This window comes from Babesia bovis, assembly GCF_000165395.2.
Source record: "Babesia bovis T2Bo chromosome 4 map unlocalized Chr4_1, whole genome shotgun sequence".
Lineage (NCBI taxonomy): Eukaryota > Apicomplexa > Aconoidasida > Piroplasmida > Babesiidae > Babesia > Babesia bovis.
In genome coordinates, this window is record NW_026261571.1 from 662,830 (window position 1) to 679,615 (window position 16,786).

Here is a 16,786-nt window from a genome sequence, read left to right on the forward strand (position 1 = left end):
TAGCTTATATAGCTTTATGTGTGAAGAATATGTACTATTTTGCCAGTTAGTATGCCATCGCGCGGGGTGTAGTTGCTACTCATGATTCGTGTATGTCGTTGTTTCCTTGCAGCTCGTGGTCACGTTCAGCGTGTACTTCGACGTCAGCAAGGGCCCTATCATCTACGTTACGACCGCTTATTGGCAGATCAGCGTGAGCGTATGGGCGCTACTTTACGTAACATTCGTTATGAGAAGTGTGCTGTTGCCAAGGAACTGAGTAACGTCCATGCTGAGTTGGCATCGCTATTTAATCCAGATCGTGCTCAGCAACTGTTGAGTGAAGATGCATCGAGCACAATTGGTGACACGACTGCTCGAATGTAGGTAATAGCATTTGCGTACATAGGTTACAGCGACCAACGTGACGATATCAACGAGGCATATCGCATATATCGGTTAATTCGTCCAGAAGCTCCCAATTTTTTTGAGGAGCAGTCATTTATTGGCATGAAGGATCGTATGGACAGGACACTTGAGGAGAACCAAACCGAGTGTTTCACTGAGTTGGTGCCTGTTGACTCCAGCTTGGACACTAGTTGTATATCGGACCCTTTATTTACTGATGAAGACTATGCATCTGCTATGTATGCATGTGGGTTTGTGTTATACGCCTTGATTAGTTACAGTGATGCACTCCATTTCCACTGACATCGCAAGACTATGTTCACATCTTGGTGCGCACTCGAGCACACCGCAACCTGGTGACCATTATGACCGTTTATGTGAATTCCTGGGTCTTAAGCGTGACGGCAGCAATGTGGATCACTGGTCTGGTACGGTGTGGCCGAGTATTAAACCGCTGCTTGCTCCTGAATTAGAGGGCATAGACTCCAGTGTATGTTCACGTGGTTGTGTATGTATATCTACAGGAAATATCAACTTGGTTAAGCGCTCATTTAGAGCGCGTAGGTCACAATCGTGCTATTATAGGTCGTTCTGAAACCTCCGAGTGGTATGCATTCAGTTTAGGTGTACATATGTTTTTAGGTATGACATAAAACGTGACTTGCCTTATGATGGTTGGTTGTTATGTCTATGTCTTTACGTTTCTAGGACTTCCATATCCCGAGCGCCTTTTAGATGAGCGTCGAGTGGGATACCCATTGGATCGTGCTTGTGATTACCTCTTGGGCCTTCTCCAGCTCTTACATGTAGGTTCTATGTTCTTGATACATACTGCACCCAGCCCACTGTAACTGCTGGAGTAACTCGAGTGATGCTTGATGATCTACTAGACTCTTTACGTAAAATAGGCCTCAAGGACTGGTTTGGTTTACGTAATCGCAGTATAGTTTCTACATTTTTTGGGGAATCACAGGATATTTCTACTGTAGATTCATCTTCAGGGTCTGGTGCTATGTTTCCTGTTAACATTGATACTTGTGTGAAGTTGCTCGGTATCTTTGCTCATGGTCGTGAACATGAGTTAGACGCTGACTACTGGTCTCCATCAGCAGTGTTCATGCGTGCTGGTATACTGCCTTCTTCCCAATGCGCCACTGACACACCAATGCGCCTGGAAGCTTCGGAACCCGTTTTATCGCAGAGTGACCTTGAGTTTATAGTTTCCATGTACTCCTCCCGGGTTTCTACTATAACTCGTGACCAAGCCGTTCGCGACTGCAATCGTGTATTCGATCGTATGATAGAGGAGGAGTTGGAATTCCAGAGTAGTGTGGGTGCTGGCACCGTAGAGAATAACACTATCAGTTACAAGGTACCTGCTGGTGCCCAATTCGACCCCAAGCGCAACTATTATGTACGTACTAAGGAGGGCATTGACCCTACTCTTAAGTTGGACAACTTGCGTTCCTGCGTTCTTGAACGCCGTCGCATGCGTACCATGACTAAGGAGGGTCGCGTCTACTTTTTGCGTATTATAGTTGCTGTTGGTGACGGTCGTGGTTATTTTGGCACAGGTGTTGGTTTTGGCAATGACGTCGGTACTGCGCGTGCCAGTGCAGTTCAGCAGGCTCTGCGTAACATGTACTTCATTGACTATGATCCTAAGGAGCCTTTGACCACACCAGTTTTAGGTCAGGAGTATGGCTGTCGTGTTTATATTAAACCCCGTAAGATGGGTTCTGGTATTCGTACTAATAGGAAGTACCTACCTCTGGTATACCTGATTGGTCTTGACAACTGTAGAGTTACATTCCATGGTCGTAAATCCTGGTTAACTCGTGCTAAGGCTTTGCGCAAGGCCCTGGAGCAGATTTATTCCCGTAGGACTATGTGCAATGCAACTGGTCAGCGTTACGTGTATATTGGCAGCCCTGGTGACCATACGGTCCACTGGCCTGATAACTGGTTCATGCCTATCTCCAAGGAATACAAGGCTAAGACTGAGGGGTTAAAGAACTTGAAGCGTGTACACTTCCGTCGTCATTTACGTCGTGTTGTATTACCTGAGGAGGTGATTCCTGAGGTTCCTAGTTATTCTGCTCATAAATTCAGGTCACCTCTTGAGGTACTTGAGCAGGAGCGTGTTAGGTCTAAATGGATTTCTACATCAGTTCCCAAGGCTCCTAGGTCTAACGCTACTGAGCAATTACCTGTAGCCCAGGAGACTGCAGTTTAATACGTTATATCTAAATGTAACGTCCATGCATTATATCACTGCTTGATGATAGCAGTCCACAATACATACGCTATATCACAACTAATATATTGTTTAAACATTAACATAAGGCAATAGTTGCATCCATGTTTTGTGGATACCATGTGCTTTTAGGCAATCCAGTGCCTTTGCGATGTCATCTTTTGCATAGTTCAGGGACTCCAATTAAACATATTCTTCTACTTGGAACAATTAGTTCTCAATGGTCCTTCTTGTGAGCTGAGTGCGTTGTTGGCTTTTCAAGGCATATTGGCGTGTGAATCCCAAGCATCCACATCAATCCGAAGATTGTCACTAGTATGATCATAAAAACTACGATCAGCTGCTGTAAAATCACGGGTGTTATCCTTATTTTGTCTGGTATTGGGACAACTTTCGGTTCCACTTTTGGTTCTGGCACTGGTATCGCCATGATTGTACACTAGATTCTTGATTATACTTGTTGTTTACACAGTTAAGCGAATACCGTTACAGCTAATCTTAAGCCTTGATACGGTTACGCCGTTTTATAGAGATTACACACTGGATATATATTGTTAGCACTTCGGTCCCCTTAGACCCCAGTATTGGAATCAATTGCTTGATCTAGTTTATAACACATATGATTATAGTACAACTTGGTATATTTTCGTGATAAAAACCATTGTGCACAGCACCATTTACTCCTTTGACTCACGCGTCCACTAACTGGAGCCCATATACCAATCGTGCAAAAAACTAGGCATGGCACATTAAATGATATATACACACTAGTGGTTAACTGCTATATTAGAACTGCATTTTAGGTTTGGTAGTTTGTTTTGGTAAACGAATGTTGATAAGTGCATTACTTTATATGTAATTTTGATTTTATACGATATATTGTTCTTATAGATAGACATACCAGTTTTTAACGGCATATTCTTGTTTCTTATCCATGTTGTTAGCAGACCTAGTCGGTTAGAGCATTGTACATTACAACGGCAAAACACCTTTTAAAGTTACCGAATGAATACCTTTCTCAACAAGTTCGTAATCGTGGTACCAACCGGGGCTCTAACAACACATTTTGACAATCAGGTCATGCATTGTATATATTCACAAATAGGTGACATACGAATGTGTTTACCTCTTAACTGCATTTGTATTATATTCATGGACAGCATTCCATCATTTAACCCCAAACGGTGGCAACAACGATAGCGAATACGGCGAATGGGACGTATGGCTGGTTGAAGAATCCAGCGGGCTACGAATGGTCAAATGTTAACCACTAGACATACCTTTTTAGCTTCCTCAGTTTGTTGTTCAGCAGTCTCCGCGGACCTAGTGCCAGCTTCATGGGGATTGGAGTAACCTGTCAGATTACGATAACACTCAGTGGATTCCACATCGGTGTTAGGAGTAATAAGGACCTTAGGTTCGAGCTCTGAGGAGTCGGAGTCGCTTTCAACCATGTAAAGACTGTGTTCCTCTGTAGTGCCGTTACCAGGAACTGAATTGGAACTGCAGCATCCGGCGGCAGCGGCGTTGGATTCTCCCTCGACGTAGTAGGGTTCAGCAGTTGATTCATCATCCTGGTTCAAGATATCATTTTCAGCGTCCGCTGAGCCACGTGATATATATGTAAAAAAACTTACCAACGACGGAGTCCATAACTCCTTCAATAGGCTGGTCGAGTACCTCTGATTCGTGCTCGGCGTTACAGATGGCAGCTCCAGCAATGGAGAGGGCAATAACCATAGAGAACTTCATTTTGGCTGGTTGGATTCTGGGAATATATCAGCTAAAAAGATGGTACGTGACAGCGGCGTTATATTAAGATGATATCCTGGGCCATTTCTTGGCCTTGATCCCAGAAGATTCTTCCCCACCCATGCATACTAGTGCATCCGTTGAGAAGTGGCTCTTTTTACGATAGTTTCCCCCAGAATGTCGAAGTTCATTTGCGGATAGTACTGCGTATACTCGTCGTCGTTATTTTTGGCCATGTCTGTTTGCCGTCTGGTCATAGTACCCTTTACATTACACATGTGTACGGCGTCCAAGCCTTCCTTGGCGTAGTAGTTCATCTCGGGGTCTGTGGTTTCCTAAAAATGTATTGATTAGTCCTTACCTTTATGCTCGTCCAGGAAGGTTATTATCCTGAATGCAGTCTCGGTGTCAATAGACCTTAGATCTATCATTCCATTGAGTATATACGGTTGCTGGAGGCATATGTGATACATATATGGATAATTTCATGTAATCTGTACATGTACATTCCCACTATATATGCGATTAACACTACCCCTAGTAGATAAACGCCACGGTAACTATATATATTGTCCACTTACAACAAGCTGGCCCATTTTCCGGACCCATTCGTTCGCATCAGTTTCTGCGTAGTTTATTATCTTCATGAGCTTAGGCCTGGCGCTTAACCTCTATTGTATTTGTTGAGCTATTACAATGACCTACCAGTGTATCTTTGAGGTAGAAGAAAGAGGTCAGTATACGTACTCTAAGGGGTGCTGAGAGCTGCCTGAACCTTGGTACTATATACCTAATAAGGTCGAATGACAACACTTTTGTGGCATGGCATGATGACCAGTTGTCTTTTATCAATTTGAGGTACTCCACATACTGGTCACTCAATTTCCTCAGCAAGCTTTCATCCGCTTTGTCTACGAAATCACAATCGCTATCAACTTTATTTTCAGCATCTTGATCTGAGCCGCATAGATCAAAGTCCATTTTTTACTTTATGACTGCGACATGTATAACATGTGAGCTTTCCTTGACGGATTCTACTGTGTTAGGGCACTATAATTGTGCTACATATGGGCACACAACTCGTTATTACACACGAAATGAGTCCATTATTCCAGGGAATATGCACTATACAATCCAGATTCATTAGTGTGTGCCGTATTCTATTATGGAATCGCAACCCTGGATGCCGGTATCCTTCCAAGGTAGGTGTGTCATGTGTGGAAATTATTCATAGGCTAATCACGGTGCTCGTCCAGACTGTCGGTCCCTTCGTAAGATTCGTAAACGACTCCGAACTGGAAAGTAGATTTCGTTAACTGCCTTAATGTTATATAACTTAGTACTATGAAGCTCATTGGTGGAAACTACGCATATTAGTGAAAATTGTATTTATGCTGACAAGTGTGATTTTCTGCCACTAGGGCTGTGAGTAAATCATGTTATTTCCAAATCCAATGTTTCTAAATGGGCTGTTACACTGCTAACACAGTCATCAGCGTGTTCGCCTTGCAATCCATAGTGTGTCAATATCCGGTGAATTCAATAGAAAGCAAGTAGCAAAAATGTAATAAATGGCCGTGGAGCATTGCTACGTTTAAGCTCCAGAAGTGGTGTACTTGGTTACAGCCTTGGTACCTTCAGAAACGGCGTGTTTGGAAAGCTCACCGGGAAGAAGTAGGCGTACAGCAGTTTGAATTTCACGTGAGCTGAGTGTGCTCTTCTTGTTGTACCTGATAAGTCTTGTAGCCTCCAGAGCCATGCGGTCGAAAATGTCGTTGATGAATGAGTTCATGATAGACATAGACTTCTTGGACACACCAGTTTCAGGGTGCACCTGCTTCAACACCTTGTAGATGTAGAGAGAGAAGCTTTCAATACGCTTCTTACGGCGGTAGCGGATACCAAGTGATTTACCGGCGGTTTTCTTGGCCGCCTGGCTCTTGGACGATGGCACCTTTCCTGACATTTTGGTGAGTGTAGTTATATTATTTTCAATTAAAAATATAATTTATATGTTTCAGGTTTAAAAGGTAGATATATTCTTAATGTATACGTTAACAGATCGTTGTTGTATAGTCTATAGATGGGGTGGCCACCTACCAGCACACCGTGTGTGGGATTATCTTTTTCCTCTGGCGATTTTGTGTACTCATTTTATATTACCAAATGCTTCTGTTCACAACTAGGCGGACACATTTGTAAGTTACTCGCACAGATGTGTATGTGCTAGTCCAGGCGACCTGCTTTATGCTGTACTTATAAAGCCATCCATGTGCATCATATTATAAAAACACACACTTTAGAACTTCTGTTATTTTGTTTTTCTCTGTTATTTAAGCTGTTATTCGCCATGAATATCACACACCGGGGTGGGTATTACTCTTTACTGACTGCTAGTCAGTTCATGTGTTATATTTTACCTACACATATTTACACATTATCTAGTCGATCTTTACCTGTGAATGGCATCGTTGTGTGCACATTATGTGTATTGTCATATAAACTTCATTGTGTCCCATTGTTTCCAGATGTAAGTCATCATTAATGTCTAACCTATTGTATATATTCCATTTTATAATGCAATATCTTTTTAAAATAATGATTGCCATTTTGGCTCTACACATTTGATCACATCGGTTGTATGTCTGATGGCCAGCTAATTTGATCACACTTAACTATATTAAGGTGTGTAATATGACATACACATTTATTTCGCTTGTCAATAGAAATTATTTTCATTTTGGGTGAAATCTACGTTATATGAATCAATTTGTCTGAGTAGAGCTCTATTGGTACACATATCACGTTATTTTCTGTATTATATAATTCCTGGTCCTATGTGTATCTCACACCAGTAGTTTACTTTGGATTCTACAGTACTCACTGAATGCCATTGGCCATGTATTACAGAGTCACTGTATCTCTATTGATCAATAAATCAGGTGTATAACACTTATCTATTACTTCCATCTGTGGAGCTATATGAGCTACATCGTCAAACATCCAGTAGCTATTGGACAGAATCTAATATCAGTGACAGTACTAATTACATGACAACTAGTTCGTTTACCAGTGGATGACACTGTGCTACATTCTGTCAACAACTCACCCTACCAAACGTGATAGTAACTTCCATTATCCACAGAATACCTACCATGTCAATGGTATTAGCGCATTATTTCTAGAATCTAAACCAGCTGTCTACACCAGAAGAGTTTGGATTACTTCCAACATGACATACTATAGAATTCACAGTTCAGCATATCAGGTGCTACACATTCAAAAGTGTCGGTAGTAGCCTATATGTAACAACAAAGGACACATTAATGTGCTTATGATACATGTATCCCGGCAGTCCAAACATTGACACAATTCTACTGAAATAGGTATCACACATGTTAAAAAAGGACTTCCAGTCACCTTTAGTGCATGGAAGACAAAGTTCATCCAATAAATGCTCTTAGTATTTCGTTGCACATTGGGGAATAATCAACTTTGAAGGTGAGAACCATTGTCTTCTACGACATGTGGGACTAATGGGACACCCTAGGAACTGTTTTATGAAAGTTTGTCCATGGAGTCCACTAGGAAATTAAATTCGTGGCATGGCGGTACCACTCCGTGGCATCTGTGGGGGTTTCACCCTTTCCTTGATGTGTTACGTCTGTTTTCGATCAACTTCTGTAATATCTATTTATTAATCACATTTTAATTTTGGCGGTGAAGATGGGCAGTCGTTTCGAGTCCACTGAGGGTCGGAAGGTATACATTGGTACGTCCCTGGTGTCTATGTTTTAATTATTCACAGGTAACCTTAACCCTGAGGCTACTGTGGAGGATGTGGAGTCTTTGTTTTCAAAGTTCGGCACTATTGGCAACATTTGGGTTGCCCGCAGGCCTCCAGGTTTCGCTTTTGTTGTAGGTGTCTAGCTGTGCGATAATATTACGTTTGTAGACATTTGAGGACCCTCGTGATGCCACTGACGCCATAGAGGAGTTGGACGGCAGCGAATACAAGGGCCAAAAGTGAGTTTCTTTGCATATATTGTTTTTGGTTGAACTATTTTTCAGTTTGAAGGTTGAGCTTTCCAAGGGTCCTCGTCAGAGGCATCGCAGAGAACGCAGCCGTGGTAGAGATCCATATCGAAGGCGTAGTCCTCGTAGGCATAGTCGGAGTCGTTCACGTTCTAGGTCTCACAGCGCGGGGCGTCGCATAAGATCGCGTAGTCCTAGTTACGGCAGGCACGACTCCAGGGACCGTCATTGATTTTATTTTTCATCTATAAATCTTTGCACCACTCATTTTCTTCTCTAATCTGCGCACGCGATGAATTATTCACTACTATAGCGTTTTTACTACACGTCAATTACGGCGGTATGATTGAAGGTGTTGAATTCGTCTCATGTGCCATGGTTGCATGACATAGGTCTCATTTTCTACCTTCTCCTGCCCTAGCAACATCAACAAAAGTTCTATCATCGAAATTTCATAGAAAACATTCTGATCGCAATTTGTTACTACTCACCATCGCTTCCTCTTCTGGCGTGAAGTCGTTTACGATATTGAATTCATCTCGGATTTCGTCTGTCGTTTTTCCTTTGATCATAGACGCCACTTTTGCGCACGTCAGGTCTAGGAGCGGCTTAATATCTAGGAAGTTTTCAGCCTGTATGTTTCGTTATTACATTTCTATTTCATACCAGCATAAGTTCGAATAGCGCTTCCTTGTCTACGTTGACGAATTCAAGGTCCCAGGGGCATACTACCTACACGGCAGTAATATCACATAACACACGCACTAACATCTGCTAATCGTGTTGACTTTAGTGGCTTCGGTATTGGTTTCGCTGGGTTGTTATAATGGTACTTGCAGTAATCCAGGATCTTTCCCAGTGTTCTTGTAGGTATATTTTTCAATTCAATGGGTGCCAATTCAGTTTCTTCATCATATCCTGGGCGTGTGTATGATCTGGGTCACGTAACTACCTTGTAGCATATTAGTCAGCAGGACGCTAGGCGTCAGCACTTCGCTATTTACCGTGAAGGTATCTCCTTCTGCGGAGACTAATTTCACAATCATTTTTACAGAAATATTAAGGTGTGTCTAGGACAACTCGGCGGGTTTCGCCTTGTTAGCGTGATGCTTTAGGTAACTCCTCGGGCTGATGGCGGCGTGGAAGGTAGAGTAAATTGCCTTAACGGCCACTTTGGCTACCATGAAGCCAATGTACCTGTTGAATGACTTTAGTGCATGGATGTCTTCCACCTTCTTGTCTGAATCAGCTGCTTCCTGCATACGTGCTTATGACTAAAGGGCTAACTTACAGCTGCTAGGTCCTCACCGGACGTTGGGAAAGGCCCAAAGTCAATGATCATAAAGGGGCTGTATGAGTGATGCTGCCTCTGGTAGCTTGCGTTAGTGTACTTGGTGAACTTGCTCAGGAGGAAGTACGGCATAATGAGGTTTACCAGTACTCCCACGAGTCCCAGGAACATGCGAATCAATCCGAATATGTTCAATTTGGGTAGTACTATTTGTGCGATCATGTCCATAACGTTTGGGACCTCTCCGTTAGCAGTGACCATGGGTTCGTTTGGTCTGGCGGTGACCTTTTCCATTTTCTCACACAGCGACTGCATCCTCTTGATAATGCACCCAAAAATATCACTTATACAAGTGATTGCGCACAGTAACAGCAGCATGTGCAACATCTTGCTTAGGTGTGTTGGAAAAAAGCCGATTATAAAGTGTTGAGTCCAGGGACTTGCCAGTCGGCGTGTTTACTGATTTTGGCTTAGTAATGAATGCCTCAGCTGGGTATTGATATCTACAAATTGTGCATTAAGTCCTCCTAGCTTTGCTACTAGTTGCGCTTTGACTGTGTTTAGCTTGGGTAGGTTTTCTTCCGCGTTAGTCTTTTCTTGATCTATTTCTTCCCTGAGTTCACCAGGTTCCCTCAATATTAATCTATATATTTATATATCTATAAACACTAGTGACATACACTCTTGCGACTTGTTTGTATACTCTTTGGCCCGATCGGGTATTGTCTATCTGGTTGGTGTGAGCATATATTTTTTACGTGTAACATACTGCTTCCAGGGCTGCTTCAGATCGTTTTTGATTTAGTTGTAGCGTCGCTATTCGTTGGTTTATTTTCGTGATTTGTGTGTTAAGAATCTCGATTTGTGCTTGCGTCTCTTGTAGCAGCTGGAATTGCTACGGGGGGATGAGTGCTATATCTAGGAATTACACTTAACCTGTAGTGTCGATTCGTTATTTGTCGTTTGTACCATTTTTATAAAATTAGAAACAGTGTTTTCTAGGTTACTATAGTGACAGCTTCCCCCCATGGTGTCAATCTATGTCCATAGCATTTTCATCACGCTTTTTCTTTTTGATTGTCTTTTTGACTTTGACGAATTCTTTGGGTTCTGCCACCTTCATCTGTACGGTTTGTCTCCTTGCCTGTTTCGTTTGTATTTTTATTTATTGTTCATTTACCTTTGTTTCCATTTCAAAGTCGTCGTACTCCTGTATGCGCTGTTCCTCCTTATCAGTTTCTAATTCCAATATATGGGCATGTCGTTCCATTTCCTTTTCTAGTTGCATTCGTTTCTTTTCCATTATAGCGCGTCTACGTTCTTTTCTGAGCAACAGTTTCCTCAGTTCTTCCACACGCTCCGCCTTCTTGATGGTCTTGATGGCTGTAATATACAAGTTGCGATCGTATCTGACTGGTGCATTTCTACGTCTTTCCATTTCAACCGAATCGTCGGTAATCATTTCTTTACCTAGGTTATCATGAATAGATACTACTCTCGGTTACCAGCACATCGCATCGATTTTAACAAACTGATAACAACAGTACCATAGCCAAAATCGATGCATCGGTTGAATGTGTTTGGTTAGGGTACGTTAACGGGATGAACCACTTACCATGCATCCTACGGGCAGCCTTCGTCCATTTCAATTTCCTGGGATTATGCTTAGCCTTGAAGTGTTTGTGGCACTTGCTTCGGCAGAATCGGAATATTTTGGAATCATTGCGCACGAAGACTATTCCATGCCCTGTGATAGCGTTGACACAGAACGCGTCATTACATACCTGGGTATATATTGCTGGAACACAGCCAGCACTTGTCAATTCTCATTTTTGGTTTTGCGATATTTGCCACTTGGCTGTGGCTTTGGATATATATAGACTCAGATAGCCCACGGTGCTGTAGGGGTTAAGTGTGTTAGGCCCATATGACCAGGACCTACATAATATACACAAAATGGGCTCCTTAAGAGCCTTTTTCGATATTGGTATAGGTGCCAATCTTAGTGGTCGTGTAGTATTTGATTTTTTTGACGACAGTGGCGAGCGCGTGTTGGAGAACTTCCAATCTCTCTGCACTGGGAGTGTAACTGGGCTCATTCGTGGCAAGCGCAAGTCGCTGAGTTACACTGGATGCCGTGTATATTCCGTTGTTCCGGGTAGTCACCTCGAGTGTGGTGACTTTGAGTTTAACAATGGCGAAGGTGGCTCGAGTGTCTTTGGCGGATTCTTCCGTGAACCTGCAAATACACGTCGCCACTCTCACGCGGGTCTCTTGTCATTAAAGCGCATGGGTACCAATGGTTTCGGATCTCAATTTTACATAACTTTCGGTCGGAATCACCAGCTAGACAATCAGCATCACTATGTATTCGGTCGAGTTGTAGAGGGTATGGAGTTTGTGCGTGCTGTTGAGTACGTATCGACTGATGCTCGTAATGTACCTCGTGTTGAGATTGGCATTTTGCGCTCTGGTCTTTTGGAGTACATTCCGCGTCAGGTCGACCACATGTCGCGCCAGCGTGACTTGGTGAACAACTTGATGGAGAGTCTGGCTCCAGGTGATGAATCCGACGATTCCGACACTGGATCTGTTGAGGAGATTCGTTGCTTATACACGGGTAAAGTCATCCGGAAGCGTACACTCCGAGCTGATTCCGCTGCTGCCATTGGCAAGCAGTACCTTGCGGACGCCCTTGGCGGCAAGAGTATCCACTTAATCCCGGAGTACGACGGTGACAGTGAATATCGATACTACACTGACACCGTTGAGGCGCCTTCGGAGAAGCCTGTTGAGGCAGTAACAGAAGCGCCGGTACCTGAATCGGACACTTCAGAGTCAGTATCTAGTGAGGACGAGGGCGACGACCCCTTGTCCATGAGGCTTCGCTCGTTGGGCAATAAACTTGATGAGTGCTCACGTTTAAATCATGATGCCGTAGCCGTTGAGTACGAGCTTGGTGGTGACCCTAAGCGTATAAACGAGCATTACAAGGACATGCTTGGTCTACGTGAGGATAATTCATCGGTCAACTATAATCGCAACCCTGGTCTGAACAAGGCCGCTATCGCAGTAGAGAAGCAGCACGAGCGCGACTTAAAGAAGGAGAAGGGTAAATCCTTCGGCTGGAATGTATTTAACCAAGATGCTCTTTACCGTGCACACAAGAAAAGGTATGTATTCACGTGTTAGCTCCCACGCATTCGTGCTTTACTCATGTGACTATAGGCTCAAGGAAACTGCATTTAACCGTGAGGAGTACGAGTTACAGAAGGCACAGATGGGCGATTTGTTCTACCAGCCGTGTCTGAGTACCACTGAAACTACGGAAGCCGCTAAGCTAGCTGTGGTACACAATTTAGAGAAGCAGTACAAGCAACGGTTAGTTGTCATTTTGTTGTTTGACACTGTGTTTCAGTGAGAAGTTCAGTCGTCGCCGTGCTTTTGAGGATGACGCCAAGGACGTTTCCTACATTAACCAGCGCAATCGTGTATTTAACCAGAAACTAGACCGAGCTTTCAAGGACCATTCCGCTGAGATCAAGGGCAATTTGGAGCGTGGCACTGCCTTGTGAAGAATACACACAAATGTGAGGTCTTACATTCACTTGTTTCTGTCACTTTATATCTTAATATATTCCGTTTTTGTTATTAAAATGGCCGACGGATCCACAGCTGCTGAAATCTTCGAGAAGTCAGCCGTAGGTTACACCTACGACGACTTGATTCTCCTTCCGGGTATGTACTTTGCAAATAATTCCACTGCCTGAAATGCGCTATACAATGCTGTTGTACCTCCTAAGACTTGATTTTATGTTGTTCAATACTTACAGGCTACATTTCCGGTTCGTGCAATGATGTCGACGTGAGCAGTAGATTAACCAGGACGTTGCGCCTCAACACCCCGGTAGTCTCCTCGCCCATGGACACTGTCACTGAAGCCAAGATGGCTATTGAAATAGCGCTCCAAGGGTAGGTTCTGTCATCCGTGTCTATATGGAATCCACGTGTTTGCTATATATGGTAAAAGCGTACTCCTATTGATCACTATGACTATATGAATTATATATGATACTATTCATGTGGATGTCTAATCCACTGCAGTGGTATTGGTATCATCCATAACAACCTGACCATGGAGGAATCTGTGGAAGAAGTGCGCAAGGTAAAACGTTATGAGAACGGTTTTATAGTGGACCCTTATACCTTAACTCCTAACCATACCGTGGAGGACTGGATGGCTATCCGTGACAAGTATGGATACCGTTCAATTCCCATTACCACAGACGGCCGTTGCGGCTCGAAGCTGGAGGGTATTGTAACCAGTGGCGACGTCTGCTTTGTGCAGGACAAATGCACCAAGATTGAAGAGATCATGACCCGCGACCCTATAGTAGGCCACCATCCACTGACACTCCAGGACGCCAACAATATACTATACAAGTCCCGTAAGGGCATCCTGCCTATAGTAAATGCATCCGGGGAGCTAGTATCCATTGTTTCACGTAGTGATATCAAGCGAAACCGTCGTTTCCCCAAAGCATCTCACAACGAAAACATGCAGCTTCTTGTTGGTGTTGCCATCTCTACCCAGTAGGTCCTATCATACACAACTTTATATAACGCAGACCTGGCTCCATTGAGAAAGCCAAGAAACTCATGGATGCCGGTGCTGACGTCTTGGTTATTGACTCCAGCCAGGGTAACAGTGTATACCAAATCGATTTGATCAAGCAGTTACGGCAGTCATACCCCAATGTCCAGATCATTGGTGGTAACGTGGTGACAGGCTCCCAGGCAAAGAACTTGATTGACGCTGGTGTTGATGCCCTTCGTGTTGGTATGGGTAGCGGCTCCATATGCTCCACCCAGGGTGTCGTTGGTGTAGGTAGGCCCCAGGCAACCGCGGTTTACCACGTGGCCAAATACGCAAATGAATATGGCAACGGGTGCCCAATCATTGCCGATGGTGGTATTCGTAGTTCAGGCGACATAATGAAGGCCCTGGCTCTCGGAGCCAGCTGCTGTATGCTTGGTGGTGCCATTGCAGGTACCAACGAGAGCCCTGGTGACTTCTTCTACCATAACGGTATCAGGGTCAAGCAGTACCGTGGTATGGGTAGTAAGGCTGCCTTTATGACGGCACGTACAAAGGCAGCTGACAGCGGCAGCCTCCGCCGTTACCACATGGAAGAGGACCAGCCAATGGTATCCCAGGGTGTTGCCGGATACACTGCCGACAAGGGCAGTATACACGTCTTGATACCTACCATGATGCAGGCTGTGAAGCACGGTATGCAGAATATTGGCTGCAATGATATAAAGTCACTCCACAGTGGCCTGTACAACGGAGATGTTCGTTTCCAGATTAGGTCGTACAACGCCTTGGTTGAGGGCAATGTGTCCACTAAGTTGATGATGATAAACCAATCCTGATTGATATACATACTATCTACATATAAATAACAATGTCTTAGCAACAGTTCCGATAATATGGACATACAACATCTTAATATACTCTATCAGTGCGATTACGTTCTGTATATTATCACTGCTGGTTGCTATTGCCCCTGCTTCTCTTCTTACGTTGATTAGTTGAAGTAAAACCACCTTGTCTTTTGGGTGGTTTCTTTACATCTGGTTGTTTAGATTTCGACATTAGTAGGTATTCCGGCACCGGCTGGTTGCACTTTTGCATGATTTCCAGTACGTGGCGCATTATTTTGACATCCTTTAGAGTAAATAGGGTTACGGCGCTCCCGGAGGCCTCACCCCTACCTGATCTTCCAATGCGATTGATGTACTCCTGCTCTGTCAGAGGCATATCGAAATTGACCACAGAGCCTATGCCTCTAATGTCTAAACCGCGAGCCAGTATATTAGTGCACAGCAGGACCCAGATTTTAGAGAGCCTAAAGCGATTGATCAATTCGTCGCGCTCACTTGGTGACATCTGTCCTGTAAGGCGTTCTACGAGTAGATTGTCATCCTTCATTTGGTTATATACTTGCGTGACCCTGTCTATACTCTGCAGGAAGACTAAACAGGGCAGCTTAATCTTGCCATCGCGAATTAGTTGCCTGAGAGTGGGTATCTTACCACTCTCATTGGTGACGCAGACGAGCTCCTGGCGTACATTCTTGCAGACCCTGGTACTTTGGCCCACAGCTACCTTTACCGCATCAGGCATGAAGGTAGCTGCAAGCTCAAGGACTTGAGGTTGCATGGTTGAACTGAAAACAAGCTTGGTTATATCCTTATCAATTAATTTGGCCAGTATCTTATCCAGCTGCTTAGCATAACCGCCCTCTAGGAGGACGTCAGCCTCGTCAACTACCAGGCACTCCAGGCTATCCAGGATCGACTTATATTTCTTCATCAAGCTGTGCAAAGTCCCTGGGGTTGATATGCATATTTCAGCATTGAAATTGGTGCAACCCGGTTCGAGTGGTAGTATGCTCACCTCACTGTTACCTGCTTAGATTAGAAACAACTGCACGTGACCCACCTATTAAGTACACGAGCTCACGCTTGACTTGGTTCACTAACTCAACTGTGGGCACCAAAATCAAGCTTTGTATAGTCCCCAGTTTCTACACGTAATCTATAGATACATGGATTCCTACCTTATGTAGCATAAGCAAGGGTATAAGGTAGGCCAGGGTCTTCCCAGAGCCGGTTGGAGCCACTGCTACTACGTTCTTACGCTCCATTGCAAGCGGTATTACCTGGGATATCTAATAGCCAAACAAAGCAACCTACGCTCTTTTGGACTGGTGAAGGCTCCTCCAGCTGCAGGCGGTCCCTGATGGCACCAAGAAGCCATTCTATATTCGAGGCATTAGGGTACCTCGACGACAAATCCTGGAATCTCTCAATACATCCCGGAGTTAGGAGCTCGTCGCCACGACTGTCTGTTATTTGCGTTTCCTGGTCAAAGGTGGCCTTCTCCACCTTCTTTTGCGATACTTGCGATTTACTGAGCCCTGAAAATGCCGATAGCTTGGCGAATATATCGCTCATTTTATAAAAGAGGTATAGCTACTGACCAGGTGTGTAGACAC

The 16,786-nt window shown here is 44.0% G+C and overlaps 13 protein-coding genes across 13 annotated transcripts; 5 read left to right on the forward strand and 8 right to left on the reverse strand.

Annotated features, from left to right (window-relative positions):
- The first annotated feature begins 13 nt into the window (after positions 1-13).
- BBOV_IV006810 (Ribosomal protein S5 N-terminal domain family protein) lies at positions 14-2,681 on the forward strand. Its single transcript, XM_001610555.2, has 7 exons — positions 14-362; positions 396-634; positions 669-877; positions 912-994; positions 1,030-1,061; positions 1,096-1,193; positions 1,229-2,681. The coding sequence occupies exons 1-7, from the start codon at positions 82-84 to the stop codon at positions 2,621-2,623; spliced, it is 2,337 nt and encodes a 778-aa protein (XP_001610605.1). The 5' UTR covers positions 14-81; the 3' UTR covers positions 2,624-2,681.
- A 787-nt stretch (positions 2,682-3,468) lies between these two features.
- BBOV_IV006820 (uncharacterized protein) lies at positions 3,469-4,474 on the reverse strand. The gene is made up of 3 exons (XM_001610556.2): positions 4,282-4,474; positions 3,925-4,247; positions 3,469-3,890 (listed from the first exon to the last, which is right to left on the reverse strand). The coding sequence occupies exons 1-3, from the start codon at positions 4,394-4,396 to the stop codon at positions 3,816-3,818; spliced, it is 513 nt and encodes a 170-aa protein (XP_001610606.1). The 5' UTR covers positions 4,397-4,474; the 3' UTR covers positions 3,469-3,815.
- Positions 4,475-4,522: 48 nt separating this feature from the next.
- On the reverse strand, positions 4,523-5,389 carry BBOV_IV006830 (uncharacterized protein). Its single transcript, XM_001610557.2, has 4 exons — positions 5,102-5,389; positions 4,978-5,067; positions 4,758-4,848; positions 4,523-4,721 (listed from the first exon to the last, which is right to left on the reverse strand). Exons 1-4 carry the CDS (start codon positions 5,375-5,377, stop codon positions 4,525-4,527), a joined length of 654 nt encoding a protein of 217 aa, XP_001610607.1. The 5' UTR covers positions 5,378-5,389; the 3' UTR covers positions 4,523-4,524.
- On the forward strand, positions 5,179-5,775 carry BBOV_IV006835 (uncharacterized protein). Its single transcript, XM_051767460.1, has 3 exons — positions 5,179-5,254; positions 5,288-5,598; positions 5,631-5,775. Exons 2-3 carry the CDS (start codon positions 5,464-5,466, stop codon positions 5,700-5,702), a joined length of 207 nt encoding a protein of 68 aa, XP_051623634.1. The 5' UTR covers positions 5,179-5,254; positions 5,288-5,463; the 3' UTR covers positions 5,703-5,775.
- Positions 5,776-5,807: 32 nt separating this feature from the next.
- Positions 5,808-6,417, reverse strand: BBOV_IV006840 (Core histone H2A/H2B/H3/H4 family protein). The gene has a single exon (XM_001610558.1). It carries the CDS (start codon positions 6,360-6,362, stop codon positions 5,991-5,993), a length of 372 nt encoding a protein of 123 aa, XP_001610608.1. The 5' UTR covers positions 6,363-6,417; the 3' UTR covers positions 5,808-5,990.
- Positions 6,418-8,102: 1,685 nt separating this feature from the next.
- Positions 8,103-8,840, forward strand: BBOV_IV006850 (putative splicing factor arginine/serine-rich 3). The gene is made up of 4 exons (XM_001610559.2): positions 8,103-8,168; positions 8,205-8,314; positions 8,352-8,422; positions 8,468-8,840. The coding sequence occupies exons 1-4, from the start codon at positions 8,123-8,125 to the stop codon at positions 8,661-8,663; spliced, it is 423 nt and encodes a 140-aa protein (XP_001610609.1). The 5' UTR covers positions 8,103-8,122; the 3' UTR covers positions 8,664-8,840.
- On the reverse strand, positions 8,669-9,487 carry BBOV_IV006860 (uncharacterized protein). Its single transcript, XM_001610560.2, has 5 exons — positions 9,384-9,487; positions 9,201-9,349; positions 9,098-9,163; positions 8,923-9,063; positions 8,669-8,712 (listed from the first exon to the last, which is right to left on the reverse strand). The coding sequence occupies exons 1-5, from the start codon at positions 9,475-9,477 to the stop codon at positions 8,677-8,679; spliced, it is 486 nt and encodes a 161-aa protein (XP_001610610.1). The 5' UTR covers positions 9,478-9,487; the 3' UTR covers positions 8,669-8,676.
- BBOV_IV006870 (putative integral membrane protein) lies at positions 9,477-10,100 on the reverse strand (the record flags this gene model as incomplete). Its single annotated transcript, XM_001610561.2, has 2 exons — positions 9,477-9,687; positions 9,723-10,100. The coding sequence occupies 2 exons, from the start codon at positions 10,098-10,100 to the stop codon at positions 9,502-9,504; spliced, it is 564 nt and encodes a 187-aa protein (XP_001610611.2). The 3' UTR covers positions 9,477-9,501.
- Positions 10,101-10,167: 67 nt separating this feature from the next.
- Positions 10,168-10,702, reverse strand: BBOV_IV006875 (Prefoldin subunit family protein). Its single transcript, XM_051767612.1, has 4 exons — positions 10,659-10,702; positions 10,492-10,617; positions 10,403-10,452; positions 10,168-10,365 (listed from the first exon to the last, which is right to left on the reverse strand). The coding sequence occupies exons 1-4, from the start codon at positions 10,692-10,694 to the stop codon at positions 10,179-10,181; spliced, it is 399 nt and encodes a 132-aa protein (XP_051623658.1). The 5' UTR covers positions 10,695-10,702; the 3' UTR covers positions 10,168-10,178.
- A 53-nt stretch (positions 10,703-10,755) lies between these two features.
- Positions 10,756-11,580, reverse strand: BBOV_IV006880 (putative 60S ribosomal protein L24; the record flags this gene model as incomplete). The annotated part of the gene is made up of 4 exons (XM_001610562.2): positions 11,507-11,580; positions 11,338-11,469; positions 10,903-11,192; positions 10,756-10,866 (listed from the first exon to the last, which is right to left on the reverse strand). Exons 1-4 carry the CDS (start codon positions 11,550-11,552, stop codon positions 10,756-10,758), a joined length of 579 nt encoding a protein of 192 aa, XP_001610612.1. The 5' UTR covers positions 11,553-11,580.
- A 64-nt stretch (positions 11,581-11,644) lies between these two features.
- Positions 11,645-13,337, forward strand: BBOV_IV006890 (putative peptidyl-prolyl cis-trans isomerase cyclophilin). The gene is made up of 3 exons (XM_001610563.2): positions 11,645-12,895; positions 12,951-13,103; positions 13,141-13,337. The coding sequence occupies exons 1-3, from the start codon at positions 11,679-11,681 to the stop codon at positions 13,295-13,297; spliced, it is 1,527 nt and encodes a 508-aa protein (XP_001610613.1). The 5' UTR covers positions 11,645-11,678; the 3' UTR covers positions 13,298-13,337.
- On the forward strand, positions 13,322-15,247 carry BBOV_IV006900 (putative inosine-5'-monophosphate dehydrogenase). Its single transcript, XM_001610564.2, has 4 exons — positions 13,322-13,460; positions 13,556-13,694; positions 13,827-14,315; positions 14,351-15,247. Exons 1-4 carry the CDS (start codon positions 13,379-13,381, stop codon positions 15,156-15,158), a joined length of 1,518 nt encoding a protein of 505 aa, XP_001610614.1. The 5' UTR covers positions 13,322-13,378; the 3' UTR covers positions 15,159-15,247.
- BBOV_IV006910 (DEAD/DEAH box helicase family protein) lies at positions 15,239-16,761 on the reverse strand. Its single transcript, XM_001610565.2, has 4 exons — positions 16,485-16,761; positions 16,349-16,450; positions 16,231-16,315; positions 15,239-16,196 (listed from the first exon to the last, which is right to left on the reverse strand). The coding sequence occupies exons 1-4, from the start codon at positions 16,743-16,745 to the stop codon at positions 15,271-15,273; spliced, it is 1,374 nt and encodes a 457-aa protein (XP_001610615.1). The 5' UTR covers positions 16,746-16,761; the 3' UTR covers positions 15,239-15,270.
- Between the last annotated feature and the right edge of the window lie 25 nt (positions 16,762-16,786).

What these genes read in the sequence shown, in the direction of transcription:
- BBOV_IV006810 (XM_001610555.2), top strand. Translation starts at nt 82, where the DNA reads ATGATTCGTGTATGTCGTTGTTTCCTTGCAGCTCGTGGTCACGTTCAG. An exon ending in TGCATCTGCTATGTATGCAT is followed by an intron (nt 635 to 668) that starts GTGGGTTTGTGT and finishes GATTAGTTACAG; the next exon opens with TGATGCACTCCATTTCCACT. An exon ending in ACGTGACTTGCCTTATGATG is followed by an intron (nt 1,062 to 1,095) that starts GTTGGTTGTTAT and finishes TTACGTTTCTAG; the next exon opens with GACTTCCATATCCCGAGCGC.
- BBOV_IV006820 (XM_001610556.2), bottom strand. Translation starts at nt 4,396, where the DNA reads ATGAAGTTCTCTATGGTTATTGCCCTCTCCATTGCTGGAGCTGCCATC. An exon ending in AGTTATGGACTCCGTCGTTG is followed by an intron (nt 4,248 to 4,281) that starts GTAAGTTTTTTT and finishes CACGTGGCTCAG; the next exon opens with CGGACGCTGAAAATGATATC. An exon ending in AAACTGAGGAAGCTAAAAAG is followed by an intron (nt 3,891 to 3,924) that starts GTATGTCTAGTG and finishes GACCATTCGTAG; the next exon opens with CCCGCTGGATTCTTCAACCA.
- BBOV_IV006830 (XM_001610557.2), bottom strand. Translation starts at nt 5,377, where the DNA reads ATGGACTTTGATCTATGCGGCTCAGATCAAGATGCTGAAAATAAAGTT. An exon ending in GGAAAATGGGCCAGCTTGTT is followed by an intron (nt 4,849 to 4,977) that starts GTAAGTGGACAA and finishes ATATGCCTCCAG; the next exon opens with CAACCGTATATACTCAATGG. An exon ending in CTTCCTGGACGAGCATAAAG is followed by an intron (nt 4,722 to 4,757) that starts GTAAGGACTAAT and finishes AGGAAACCACAG; the next exon opens with ACCCCGAGATGAACTACTAC.
- BBOV_IV006835 (XM_051767460.1), top strand. Translation starts at nt 5,464, where the DNA reads ATGGGCACACAACTCGTTATTACACACGAAATGAGTCCATTATTCCAG. An exon ending in GATGCCGGTATCCTTCCAAG is followed by an intron (nt 5,599 to 5,630) that starts GTAGGTGTGTCA and finishes AATTATTCATAG; the next exon opens with GCTAATCACGGTGCTCGTCC.
- BBOV_IV006840 (XM_001610558.1), bottom strand. Translation starts at nt 6,362, where the DNA reads ATGTCAGGAAAGGTGCCATCGTCCAAGAGCCAGGCGGCCAAGAAAACC.
- BBOV_IV006850 (XM_001610559.2), top strand. Translation starts at nt 8,123, where the DNA reads ATGGGCAGTCGTTTCGAGTCCACTGAGGGTCGGAAGGTATACATTG. An exon ending in GGGTCGGAAGGTATACATTG is followed by an intron (nt 8,169 to 8,204) that starts GTACGTCCCTGG and finishes AATTATTCACAG; the next exon opens with GTAACCTTAACCCTGAGGCT. An exon ending in AGCGAATACAAGGGCCAAAA is followed by an intron (nt 8,423 to 8,467) that starts GTGAGTTTCTTT and finishes ACTATTTTTCAG; the next exon opens with TTTGAAGGTTGAGCTTTCCA.
- BBOV_IV006860 (XM_001610560.2), bottom strand. Translation starts at nt 9,477, where the DNA reads ATGATTGTGAAATTAGTCTCCGCAGAAGGAGATACCTTCACGGTAAAT. An exon ending in GCTGACTAATATGCTACAAG is followed by an intron (nt 9,350 to 9,383) that starts GTAGTTACGTGA and finishes ACACACGCCCAG; the next exon opens with GATATGATGAAGAAACTGAA. An exon ending in AGTCAACACGATTAGCAGAT is followed by an intron (nt 9,164 to 9,200) that starts GTTAGTGCGTGT and finishes ACTGCCGTGTAG; the next exon opens with GTAGTATGCCCCTGGGACCT.
- BBOV_IV006875 (XM_051767612.1), bottom strand. Translation starts at nt 10,694, where the DNA reads ATGGTACAAACGACAAATAACGAATCGACACTACAG. An exon ending in CTGAAGCAGCCCTGGAAGCA is followed by an intron (nt 10,453 to 10,491) that starts GTATGTTACACG and finishes CACACCAACCAG; the next exon opens with ATAGACAATACCCGATCGGG. An exon ending in TACAAACAAGTCGCAAGAGT is followed by an intron (nt 10,366 to 10,402) that starts GTATGTCACTAG and finishes ATAAATATATAG; the next exon opens with ATTAATATTGAGGGAACCTG.
- BBOV_IV006890 (XM_001610563.2), top strand. Translation starts at nt 11,679, where the DNA reads ATGGGCTCCTTAAGAGCCTTTTTCGATATTGGTATAGGTGCCAATCTT. An exon ending in TACCGTGCACACAAGAAAAG is followed by an intron (nt 12,896 to 12,950) that starts GTATGTATTCAC and finishes ATGTGACTATAG; the next exon opens with GCTCAAGGAAACTGCATTTA. An exon ending in GAGAAGCAGTACAAGCAACG is followed by an intron (nt 13,104 to 13,140) that starts GTTAGTTGTCAT and finishes ACTGTGTTTCAG; the next exon opens with TGAGAAGTTCAGTCGTCGCC.
- BBOV_IV006900 (XM_001610564.2), top strand. Translation starts at nt 13,379, where the DNA reads ATGGCCGACGGATCCACAGCTGCTGAAATCTTCGAGAAGTCAGCCGTA. An exon ending in CGACTTGATTCTCCTTCCGG is followed by an intron (nt 13,461 to 13,555) that starts GTATGTACTTTG and finishes CAATACTTACAG; the next exon opens with GCTACATTTCCGGTTCGTGC. An exon ending in GGTGTTGCCATCTCTACCCA is followed by an intron (nt 14,316 to 14,350) that starts GTAGGTCCTATC and finishes TATATAACGCAG; the next exon opens with ACCTGGCTCCATTGAGAAAG.
- BBOV_IV006910 (XM_001610565.2), bottom strand. Translation starts at nt 16,745, where the DNA reads ATGAGCGATATATTCGCCAAGCTATCGGCATTTTCAGGGCTCAGTAAA. An exon ending in CTTCACCAGTCCAAAAGAGC is followed by an intron (nt 16,451 to 16,484) that starts GTAGGTTGCTTT and finishes TAGATATCCCAG; the next exon opens with GTAATACCGCTTGCAATGGA. An exon ending in TGAGCTCGTGTACTTAATAG is followed by an intron (nt 16,197 to 16,230) that starts GTGGGTCACGTG and finishes TAATCTAAGCAG; the next exon opens with GTAACAGTGAGGTGAGCATA.